Consider the following 12,072-nt stretch of genomic DNA (forward strand, 5'->3'; position numbering starts at 1 on the left):
ACCATTTCAGTCTATCTTCCCAGGGATAATATTCATTGAGAAAAGTGCATCGGACCAAGAATTGAACCTTGATGTACACCACACCTAATCAGTGAAGCTGCACTTACAGCAAATTGTAAGAAAAGTTGCATTATCTTAAACATTTGAAATACTCCTTACTACTTTGATGCAAATCCTAGAGTTCAGTAGGGGGCCAGATTCAGACACTTGAATTATTTGCCATTGCAAATGGGCTCATGGCTGTGATCCCCATATTACAGCAGTGTGCAGCATGGGCAGGGCATTGAAGACTGTTTAGGTTACACAATTGCATATAATTAGAATACTGGATTTGTTTTATTACAAATAAAAAAAAAAGCCGTCTACGCTGTGTGCTGGTATTCCACAAATGCATAGTATGTACTCCAGCTCATAAAATTACAGCAAGAACACGGAGTACACAAACTATACCAATAACAAAGCTTTTGTCAAAGACAGCCCTCAGTGTCCCACGATGCAACAGTGAGCTAGAAGCTAACTACCACATTTGACCCTGTGTGTGCCATGATGAACTAGACATCCGGGCTGTGTGTATGGAAGATGGCGACACTTATCCTCCCTGGTGATTGGATCAAAAACTGGGAAAAATCAGGAAAACACGAGTTGTAAGTAGCACAATACTGCAATAATGTACAGTGGGCTATAGTGGTTAAAGAGCCGTTGATTGATGTAACTATTTAGTTCTGTCTGCATCTCCGTAGCATTACAAACCAACGGCAGTCTATGTGAGTTTGCTAGGGCTAACATTAGAGGTACGTTAGCTAAAAAAAACACCTCGAGTGGCCTGCTGCGTTGCTAGCCGTGTCATTACTCCACTTAAGGGAAAATAAGTAATTCGGTGTAGTTAGCGTTATGAATGCAGTTAATTAACTTGTTATCCCGCAGTGTTCACGTTACCACAATGTAGCCACCTGCATGCTAGCAACCTAGCTTCCTTAGCTAGCTAACGCTTCCACCAGACACTTATTCAAGCACGTTAGCAAGCTAACGTTAATTTGTAAACACGATGGCTAACAAAGCTAAGCGGGCTAGCATTCATTGCATTCAGTCAGCGCATTCTCCTGCGGTGATCTGAGCTAGCTTTAACGTGAAGTCAACGTTAATGTCAGCGCGCAGTTACCGTGGTTAACGTTCGCTGTTCAGCAAAACCTCTCACCAGCAGTTGGCTAATAAACAGATAAGCACTGTTGTTGGCCAACGTTGTGTAGTAGCAATGCAATGGAGGGAAACGGTCAACACTAAATGTTGCTGTGTCTGTGATGGTGCCATGGTCGACTGCCTCATTGACCTTCGTATAGCTAGACACGGTAGCTCAAACAAATTAACTAATTCCCTAGTTGACATAATTTTATCATTAAACGTGCTGTTCCGCGCGAAACGTCTTGTTACCCTCCGCACCGGACCATCTTCACCGCGGCACGGGGTCTCCGGCCGCAACGGTACAACTAAGATTATTGGCTAACTTGACTTGTCAGCTATGTTAACGCTAGCCAGCTTTTTGTGCAGCCCAGCAGATATTTGCCAGTGGTTCGTATACGTGTACATTTCAAGACAAATGATAGGTACATTGGCACTAACGGGTGGTATCTGGCAAGAGATACCCAGCATCAACTTAACTAGAGACAATAAACCCACTAATCGCGCCAGCAGGGAAGCTAGCTAAACCCAGCTCCGCCAGGTGACGTTGCTAACCGCTGAGCTAACGGTGTGTTCGTGCCGAAACAAGATCTAGAAATTGAGATGGAGAGCAGAAGGGGATAGTATCAAGCTTGAAAGGAAAAGCATTGTGTGATTTACGCTTTCACTCATTTTCTTGAGCCCAGTGCTGATGTATGGGTTACCAGACTCATCTACAACGCTAGCTGCTTTTTATTCGTTGTAGGCCTTGCATTTTTAAGAAAGGCCTTCAATGAGATTCACCAACTAAGACGCTAATTCATAATCAGACGTAGACGTAGACATAAAGCATGTCACTATAGCTTATAGCTTTATAGTGCTTTGTCAAAGAACTGCTTCAAATAACCCAGTGTTGCAACAAATTATCAACTTGTCACACTTCCCATCAAGCCACCATCATGAGAGAAAGTCATACACCTACAATAATAACTATATAATCCACTTATGTTCCTCTACTACTGTGTCACAGGGTCCAAATACAGATTCCTCCAGGGCACTGACTGTAAAACATCACACATCTATCTCAGCTGCTGTACAAAGCCAAATCAAAACTTTAAGTCAAACCAGCAACCATCTCAAGTGATTAACAAATCTGTTGCTGGGGGAAAAAATCAGTGGCCCTGTTCATTAACATCCAAAATCCATTCCCCTTCTTACTAAAACAGCTAATTACAGAGTTATAGAGTACATCTGTGTGGGTGGCAGGGTGGCACAGCGAGTGGTGAGGCCGTCCTTCAAACGGAGGATCTTGGTTAAATCCCCATGTCAGCAATCCCGACTGAATCCCTAACCAGCTCCAGGGATGAGGTCCTGCAGCTGACCATGCACAGGCAGCAAGTGAAAAGACTGTTTCCCTGTCAATAAAGTATCACATTATTATTATATTATCATTATCTCTCACCTTTCAAATTCTTTTTCAATGGCTATTAATGCTACTGTGGACAGGCGGGTCTGTCCCAATCTGACATCTCTCATTTGTGGTAGTAGACAGTGGGACTGTCAGAATCAGACAGGCCAGTGTGTAAAGGCGGTTTATGCGCTTTATGTTTTTGCTCAAGAAAAATAAATTGGCCTGCCAGGCTCTTTACATGGGAATCAACCATGCTGTATATGATTTTAAACTTGGTTTTTATTGGTCAAAGAGAAATCTTTGGCTCTCTGTCAGCCAGGAGAAAGCCAGATTGGGGAATGTTTCCTGGAAGTTTTGCAATTGTTATTCATGAAGTGGGAGAGTGTTCCTTTATCCATGTCCTGGGTGTGCTTGTTGCACACACAGGGGACTTTAAAATGTCAGTGAATTGCTCTCTCTCCTTAATAGTGTCACAAAACCTCTGTCTCCAGTTTGGAGATCAATCTAGATGTGCAAAGCCCTCTTTTTGGTGCCTCTCTGCTGTTGCCATTGGCAGATGTCTGCAAGCATTTGGCTGCATTTTGGAGGTCGTGGAAAATAATGTAGCCAGGCCAGTAAGATGTGACAAAAATGTTGTATAATTTCTTACTCACTGTAGCCTGCACACCATTAAACTTGGAGTACCATTCACAGCTGTGCTGCATTGCTGGTATCCATTGTTTTATCCACCGTAATGGTAACAAATAATACTTTGTTGATCATCTTTATTTCCTCTCCCATGATTTTAGCAAGTTTGTTTTACCTGAACATGTTTTTGGACAGGCAACCAGGCAAATTCTTGTTATACTCATCCAAAAAGGAAAGAGGCTCCATATAATGGCCCAAATTAGCAGACTCCTTTCCTTCATTATGATTCCCAAATGGGAACTTGTTTCCCAGGAAATTGACATAGCAAAACAGTCTTTTCAGTATCTTTGTTTTTCTTCACTGTTTTAATGTTCTGTTTTGTGTCCCTCTGACTCTGTTCATTTAGTTTCTCTTCCATCCCAGAGTCACAGTTGTCAATAACGCTGTTGCTTTAACTCATCTTGTGTTTTGGTACATTGTTGCTACCTTGGCTGAATAGTTGATATTCAAATTTGTTGTGGCTCCATAGACCTTGTTGGTTAATTCAGAACTGCAGGCATGTTCCTCTTTCATGATTTAGCTAACCTACGTACCATTTCTTTTAGCTTTCTACTTACTAGCTAGCTACTACACCAAGCAGCCACTGTCACGACAAAGCCCTGAATACACAGTCACTGGATCTAAAAAAGCCTGGGGCCAGCGCAAGGGCCTAGGAAGTGTGAGGAAAATCAAAAAGTATAGGCTACCCCTATGTACAAATTAAAATATGATTGGAGTTAGCAGCAGTAATGAAGGGCTAATGGCTAAGTTTACGCGGCCAGTATACTAGATACTGGCTCATACCCTGATTAAGGTCTTAATCGAGATATGCTGTTTTATGCGCCTTTACATTGTACATTAATACAGGCCCATTAATGACCCTGTATCAGTGTAGCCTCAAACAAACTTTCTACCCATTTGTGTTCTCCAGCCAATAACTTCACTAGTACAGCTACACTGAGCTTGTGCAGACTGAAAACCAACACGATAACATGTTTACATGAATCAGTAGCTCGGATAATATCGGAATATCCCAGGTACCCCCGGGTATTGTAAATGAGATATGGTGTTTACATGGCAATACTTAAGTATCCCAAATATTAAGAGAATATTAGTGTGCATGTAAATGTAGCCAATGAGGCCAGTAGTGTTGCAGTGTCTTTCATGGCTGGACATTCATTTTATCAGCTGTATGTAGCTCTGTAACAGAGAAACAGAGAATACTGTGAAGTTGTTTTGATTGTTACATTTAATAAGCTTTCCAGGATGTGGATTTTGATGTTTGAATAGTTTTGCTGACCAGTATTTTGTCTCTTTACCTCATAGTGTACAGCTGTGCAAGGAACTTACAGAGAAAACAAATCATGGCACTGAGGTTAGAGGTAAGTTTAAAACGGCCTCAGTTCTTCTGAAACACTGTTATGTATGCTACCAAGAAGGGAAGCAGATAATAAGTGGTCATTCTTTGGTGTTGCTGCCATACATCTGTAGTTCTTTTTGAAAGACTGTATTACTTAGATTCAGCTTCCCTGTTACATAAATATATATCCTAGCTACAAATATAGTTAATCCTTGCTGATTCAGTCATTTTAGGCATAGAGGTCATTCGAACCAATGAGATATTTGGTCAGCTGAAACAAAGAGACAGAGTTTTTCAAAATGGGAAACATGCATGTCAAACACATTGCAGAACATCCTGTTTGGTCAAAATTTGCAATATGATTGATGCTTATGATTGAATAAACAATGAAATTCAAATGGTTCTGCATGATTGATGAGTATGTTTTTGCATTGCTTTTGTTTTGATGACAAATAATGAGGTTCTAATATATTTATACATCAAATTTACAGGAAAATATGAATTGGTCTTTATTTTATCAATAACACTATTGGGTATGGGCAATTCAGTTTATTTTTCATCTGTTGTGGTTATATTGAGAATTTATGATATTTTGCAATTGTGATATGATGAAACATTAGTACAAAAATTGGCATATGAAACATATGAGTTATCCTGTTCTCTTTGTAGTTTAAACATAATAAGTTGCTTTTGCCTGAAGATGAACTGTCTCCTTGTGTCTTCTGTATTTACTTCTCCAGATATGCAGGCTGCCTTATACGAGCTCTGCTGGCAGGTTGTTCAAGGGAACCTGAAGTTGGATCTTGCTGCTAGCGTCCTTGGGGACATGATGGTACGAGTGTTGAGCAATGTTTGTTTTTTTTGTATTCTGTAGTGTTAAAACAATTTAAAACAGATGGCTATTTCTGCACAAAATGGTCAAATCCTTCAATTTCCTTTCTTATCCCAGTAAAAACTAAATATAAACTCTCAGTAAATTTCTAATATTTGCATCACAGTGTCTTGATTCCATCATGCCTTGAGCTTACATACAGAAAATCCAGTCTAATGCTTGTTATTTTTTATTTTTTCTTACATAGAATTGATTCAACAAATAATAACATCGTTATTTGCATGTTACTGTATGGCTGCAAAACTCTTTTGGAGGGACCAATATTTATCCACACATAAGGACATTTTGATGTTACTTGAGAATATTGGTTTATACCTAGCAGTCTGTGGATGTAGTATGACAGAATTTCTAGATGACGCTTAATTTATTTTTAAAATATTGCCACTAAAATTACATTTCACCATTGCAAGGTTGGCTGCAGACAGTGGCATTTCACTCTTAGTGAAAACTGCTCCTATTGGTCTATAATATTACATTTTACCATGTATACTATAATCATCTCTGCTAGTGCAGGCTTTGGTTATTTTACCGGATATAAATATTGTTTCTTACACCAAGTTAATAACAAGATCGTAACTCCTAGACACCAGAATTTTGCTTTTAGGGTGTCACTGCAAAGAATACTGCAGGAAGACAACAATATGTTTTTTTTAAGCGGGTTGTTCCATTTATTGTTTTCTTGGATAAAACTGAGTGGTGCCAAGGATTTAGTACACACCATTAAATTTGTCCAACTTAAAAAATTATTTTCTCTGAACTTTTTGTTTCATTTTCAGGAACTCCGAGATGACATGCCATCCATTTTAGCAGATGTTTTCAGTATACTAGGTAAATATGGCTTTGGGTTGGGTACCTCTTTGGAGCAATGTTGGGTCTAAATTTGTTGTATACCTATGAATTGCATAATAATATTAGAGAACACATTTCAGTCAAATGTGTCCTCTGAAATATTAAACTTATAGATGAGTGATATGCATTTCATTCAAGGCATGTAAATGTGTTTGTTGAAGTAACTCAAACATAATGTAACAAATCCCACAATACATTACTATTTGCAGATAGTATATATATATATATATATATATATATATATATATATATATATATATATATATATATATACACATATATATATATATATATATATATATATATATATATATATATAGTTATACTGATTTAAAGGTAATTTGTATTATCAGTCTTTAGGCAGCTTGCCCAGCACTGCTTTGGAGTTGTTGTCAATACCCTTATATACCCGTATATTTTCACTGTTCCAAAGTATTTTTGTTACATTTTTCACAGATATAGAGACAGGTGCACTGGAAGAAAAAAACAAACGTGACCATTACACGCAGTTGGTGGGAGCATGTTTGGTAAGAACCATCTTGATTAACAACAGTTTATTAACTGATGCCAGAAATCATGGGTTGGTAGTATTTTACATTCCAAGCGGAGCACCGGGTAATTTTTTTCTTCTGTAAGACTTACATTTTTGCATTCACTTCAGGCTTGAATAGAAAAAAGTTTTTAATTTTGTATTCTGATGAGTATTGAACAAATCAGAATATTTCTAAACAGAGTTGTTTCATAACCTCCCCTCCCCCCTTCCAGTTTTTTGTGCCAGAGGCCATTCTGAAAGAGAGGCTGGATCCAGAAACCCTGGAATCTCTTGGACTTATAAAGCAAGCCCATCAATTCAACCAGAAGATTGTAAAAATCAAGACTAAGCTATTGTAAGTGGAGCGTACAGTTCAGTAAAAATTAAACTACAGTGTCCCATAATCCCATAATAATTTGTATAATCTATCTTTTTCTTGCCAGTTACAAGCAACAGAAGTTTAACCTGCTAAGGGAGGAGAATGAGGGCTATGCCAAGCTAATCACTGAGCTGGGCCAAGACCTCTCAGGCAACATCACTAGCCACCTTGTCCTGGAGAGCATCAAGTCCCTGATAGGTATGAAACAGTTGTTGTTGCCTTTCCATGAATCATTTCCAGAGTGCTGCTGACTGTGCCTGTGGCTGAAGTGTTGCAAATCTGAAGTGAGACTTGTTTTTAACTTGCCTGGAACTTTTTTTTTTAAGTTGATGATATTGGATCAGATAAGTCTGAGTCTGTACAAAGGGGATTGTATCACTTGTCTGATGTTTCCCAGTTGTGCTCTGTGTCCTGCTTAGTTTTTCCACTTCTTCTGCCTGCAGGATGTTTCAACCTGGACCCTAATCGTGTTTTGGACATCATCCTGGAGGTGTACGAGGGTCGATCGGACCAAGACGAGTTCTTCCTGCCCCTCATCAAGTCCTACATGTGTGAGCCGCTCACCCTTTGCCACATCCTGGGCTTCAAGTTCAAATTCTACCAGGTGAGAATAGCAAATCTGGGAAATAAAAGGCAAAGAAATCCAGAATATCTGTCCACAAATTTTACCTGACTAAGAAGCATGACCTTGTTTGTATTTTATATTTTAAAATGCTTTAGTGTAATTTAGTATTGTAGTATGCTGGCCTTTTTAAGAGCTTGTTTTTGTTTTTACCCAGCCCCCTTGCCACAAAGCTTGAACAGTGGAAAACAATGGGAACAAGGCTTTAGGCTCTATGTTTGGGATTATAGCATAAATCATACCTTGTTGCTCTTAATCTCGCATCAATTAACCATGATAATGCATTGATTATTTTCTCCTGTCTTTCTTCAGGAGCCCAATGAGGAAACCCCCAAGTCACTTTACCACATTGCTGCTGCTCTGCTTCATCACAACCTGATAGAGCTGGAAGATCTCTACGCACATGTAAGGAAAAGGAACCACTAGAGTCCAGCCACTTGCCGCATTAGTTAAAGGGGAATACCACTTGAGAATTTACTTCCAACAGCTGTTGAAGCTCCATTGACAAATGTGTTCCAGAATCACTTTGCACTCAAAGAATGTTTGAGCTTTTTCATGGAAGTTGTATTATCAGATCTTTTGGGTGGAACACAGATTTAGTGGTATTTCCCCTACGTCACACATGAAGCCGCTGTAATAGCATCTGGCCCCAGACTTAAGACTAAATCTACTGTATGTTCTTGCCTGCTGTCATTCCAGCTCATGCCACTGGATGTCACCATTGTAGAGGAACACAAACGAGAGATCTCAGAGGCCAAGCAGATCGCCCGCAAGCTGGTCATGGTTGTGGTGCCCTCAGAGAAAAGTGAAGACAAGGAAAAAGACAAAGAGAAGGAGGAGGAGAAGAATGAGAAGGTATCAGAGATGCATCTCTGCATTTTCTCCCGTACTCCTGTTTCACAAATGTGACCTGCTCTATCATTTCCAGTCACATTGACCCCTCAAAGCATTTTGAGTTTAATACACTGTTGGAAAGAGGAGAATTTAAGCTTTCTGGTGATATCAAAATTATCTTTGTACTCCAAAGATTGAGTGAGATGCACCCCTTGATGTCTTGACTGTTTCCAAACGATGTTTTTGAGAAAAAGGGCCTCAAAGTTTGAAGTCAATTCTGAGACATTTATTCAAATAAAGAAATCATTCAAACATAACATAACATACTAACATTACATTTGCAGTCTTGAGTGCCCATACATACACAGACACGCACACACACACACACACACTCTCAAGCAGATATGCATGTGTGCACGTACACACACACACACACACACACACAGGTTGAGATGCCTGACAACTACGTTTTCCCGCGGATGAAACAATAATTTTGATTAGACAATAAAGTGAACGATGGTCAACAATAAAGTGAACGATGGTCAACCTGTTACTATGCAGATGTTCATTCATAATTTTAAGGGACACATATTAAGGGAGAGAGGGACGGGGAGAAGTGTTGCCAGGTTCTTAGCGACAAAACCCTCCCAGTGCCAATTAAACCCAACCCATAAACAGCCCAATGATCAATGAAACTAGTCCAAAATAACAAACCAATAACAAAACTCCACAATACAACCCTGACAAACTTTATAAACAGCGTTTTAAGTCTTACAGCATTTATAACATTTCCAAGTACATTGAAAACTGTGAACCTGGCAACATGAGGAATGCGAGCTTTGTTGACAAACAAAGCTCGTAGTTCTGCTTGTCACCCTACCTTTATGAGCTTCAAAACTATATTTAGCGTTTGAATTTCACAATAATCTTTACACAGAATGAAAGCCAAGGCTTTATTTTATTAAAATCTGATGAAACCCCAAAACAGCCAAAAATCGATCTTTTCTCATAAAATCACGTTTTATCCACAAATGCGCCGTTGCGACTTCCGACTGAAAATGATAGAACGGGTCACAAATGTTTAGTTATGAATCCCTGGATGTTAGGCTGTTCTGGAGGAATGGAGAAGTTGCTGCACCCATGTCTGCTGATATGTTGTCGGTCAGGTTGGATGGGGACGATTGAGAGTGATAGATGAGCCAGAGGACGTCTAGCAGTCTAGCACTGAGCAGCAAGCGGCACAGAAATGTGTCAGTGCGTTTTCTACATCACTTGAAGCCAAATCAACATGTAGAATCATCATTGGAAACTGACGAGGTTTGGGTAGCCAGCCAGTTAGCAGCCAGTTATTACATTTCCAAATGGAGTTCTAGATCTAGCAAAGCCAAATACTTTCTGGAGGAGAGTTGGCCGAAGTTGAGTTGGTGTAACGTTCCCTTAATATTTACCCTACAGTACCAGTGTTTTCCTTTAAATTTTCCCCACGAACCTTGGCCCACACTCATGAAAGACTAAGTGCTGGTTAAAAGTTTGTATACAAAAGTATCTATTTTATTCAACTTTACACTTGTCATTTTTATGGGTAGCCTTAACATGTTTTAATTCCAAATAGCAATAGCCAGGAAATTTCATGCAGTAAATTGATACTACTGTTCTACTTCTACTGACAAATGTCGCTGAACAAATAAGGAAAACTCAAGTGATAGCAAAGTTGTGGGAGGTTTTATGGCTAAATAAGAAAAGCATTCAAATATTAAACACTGAGTCTAAATTCCAGTGGAGCTCAGAGTGTGTTTAGGAAGAAATATGTGAAATTGCAGCCACCCAACTTCAGACCTCATGCAAGTAGTTCTGGTACTTGTGAATGGTTAAGTTCTTCTGATTAAATCATTTTGATTCTACCATTAACATTGCCTGAGGTATCCACATTTAATTTCAGTAACTTAAATCACGTTGTGAGCCGTAGGAGCTTAATAGCAAGGATTTAGTTGCAATGCCATCCCATTGGAGAGCGATGGTGAAGATGGCTGTACTCCCCACAGCTCTCAGCTCTGCCACCGCTGTGCTCTTAACTGCCTTATTGAGTCTTACTGAAGCTTCAGCATATTGACACACACACAGACTCTCAGTTCCTGCTCTTTTCTCTGCCCACAGCCACCTGATAACCAGAAGCTTGGTCTGTTGGAAGCGCTGCTCAGGATCGGAGACTGGCACCACGCCCAGAGTATTATGGACCAGATGCCTTCCTTCTATGCCACTTCTCACAAGGCCATTGCACTGGCGCTGTGCCAGCTGGTGCACCTGACTGTGGAGCCTCTCTACCGAAGGTGCCCACTCCCCCAGATTCACTTAGTGCCCACTGCGTGTAGCCAGAACAAAAAAAAAACATGCATAAGTACCTTTTACACCAAAGAATGACATGCCAGAGTGTACACAGCTCGAACTCTGTGCCTCGACTCCTCTCCATACCAGCATTTCTTTCAGTAAAGCACAAATGGAGAATGACACCGAATAGCAAAGCAAAAATGCCTGGCAGATATTATGGCTCTGACTCACTGGTCTGTACCTTGCAGAGCTGGCGTCCCCAAAGGAGCTAGAAGCTGTGTGATGCGTCCACTGAGGAACAAGAGGGCCCCTCGGCCTGCAGAGAGCTTCGAGGACCTCCGCAGGGACACGTTCAGCATGCTCTGCTACCTGGGCCCGCACCTCTCCCACGATCCCATCCTCTTTGCCAAGATAGTGCGTCTGGGCAAGGGCTTCATGAAAGAGGTACAGCACCATAATCACTACATGAATTACTAACCTACATCTTATTTTGACTTGTATTTGACTTTTTTGTTCTTTGCTTCTCAGTACCAAAGTGATGGCAGAGCTGATGTCAAAGACAAAATGGTAAGTCCAAAAAACTGACTTGGCCCAAGAACTGCCTTGGACAGTAGGACAGTGCTCTAGATTAATGCTTAAGAGAGTAAATAGGATTAATGTGCCTTAATTTACTCTGCTGGTTCGCTTTAATGGGTCTGTCAAGTTATCTCTGTAGTGTGTGTGTGACCATGAGGACTGTATTCATGTTCATGACCTCTACGTTCGTTACAGGAGACACTGTTGAGTTGTTTCCTGAGCATTGCAGACCAGGTGCTACTCCCTTCTCTCTCTCTGATGGAGTGCAATGCTTGCATGTCTGAAGAACTGTGGGGCCTCTTCAAACTCTTCCCCTACCAACACAGGTGAGAGATACATGCGCGTGCACACACACACACACACACACAGTCGCGCACACACCCACACATTTATCACTCACTACGTGTGGCACTGTGTAATTGAGTTGTCAGTGTGTCAGTCAAACCCCCAGGCAGTGCTCCAGGGAGTGTT

General features: G+C 40.4%; 1 protein-coding gene across 2 annotated transcripts in view; it reads left to right on the plus strand.

Annotated features, from left to right (window-relative positions):
* Positions 1-520: 520 nt before the first annotated feature.
* The window catches only part of thoc2 (THO complex 2), a 31,663-nt gene continuing 20,111 nt past the window's right edge, over positions 521-12,072 (plus strand). For both annotated transcript variants that reach the window (XM_071916586.2, XM_071916587.2), the window contains exons 1-14: positions 521-644; positions 4,559-4,614; positions 5,333-5,424; positions 6,261-6,312; positions 6,790-6,860; positions 7,099-7,220; positions 7,309-7,442; positions 7,688-7,848; positions 8,179-8,271; positions 8,566-8,721; positions 10,855-11,027; positions 11,274-11,469; positions 11,554-11,592; positions 11,797-11,927. In XM_071916586.2, coding sequence (XP_071772687.1) covers positions 580-644; positions 4,559-4,614; positions 5,333-5,424; positions 6,261-6,312; positions 6,790-6,860; positions 7,099-7,220; positions 7,309-7,442; positions 7,688-7,848; positions 8,179-8,271; positions 8,566-8,721; positions 10,855-11,027; positions 11,274-11,469; positions 11,554-11,592; positions 11,797-11,927 — 1,541 coding nt within the window. In that variant the 5' untranslated portion in view covers positions 521-579. The remainder of the gene's footprint in view (positions 645-4,558; positions 4,615-5,332; positions 5,425-6,260; positions 6,313-6,789; positions 6,861-7,098; positions 7,221-7,308; positions 7,443-7,687; positions 7,849-8,178; positions 8,272-8,565; positions 8,722-10,854; positions 11,028-11,273; positions 11,470-11,553; positions 11,593-11,796; positions 11,928-12,072) is intronic.

The sequence above is a fragment of the Centroberyx gerrardi genome, chromosome 11 (genome assembly GCF_048128805.1).
Source record: "Centroberyx gerrardi isolate f3 chromosome 11, fCenGer3.hap1.cur.20231027, whole genome shotgun sequence".
Classification (NCBI taxonomy): Eukaryota; Metazoa; Chordata; class Actinopteri; order Beryciformes; family Berycidae; genus Centroberyx; species Centroberyx gerrardi.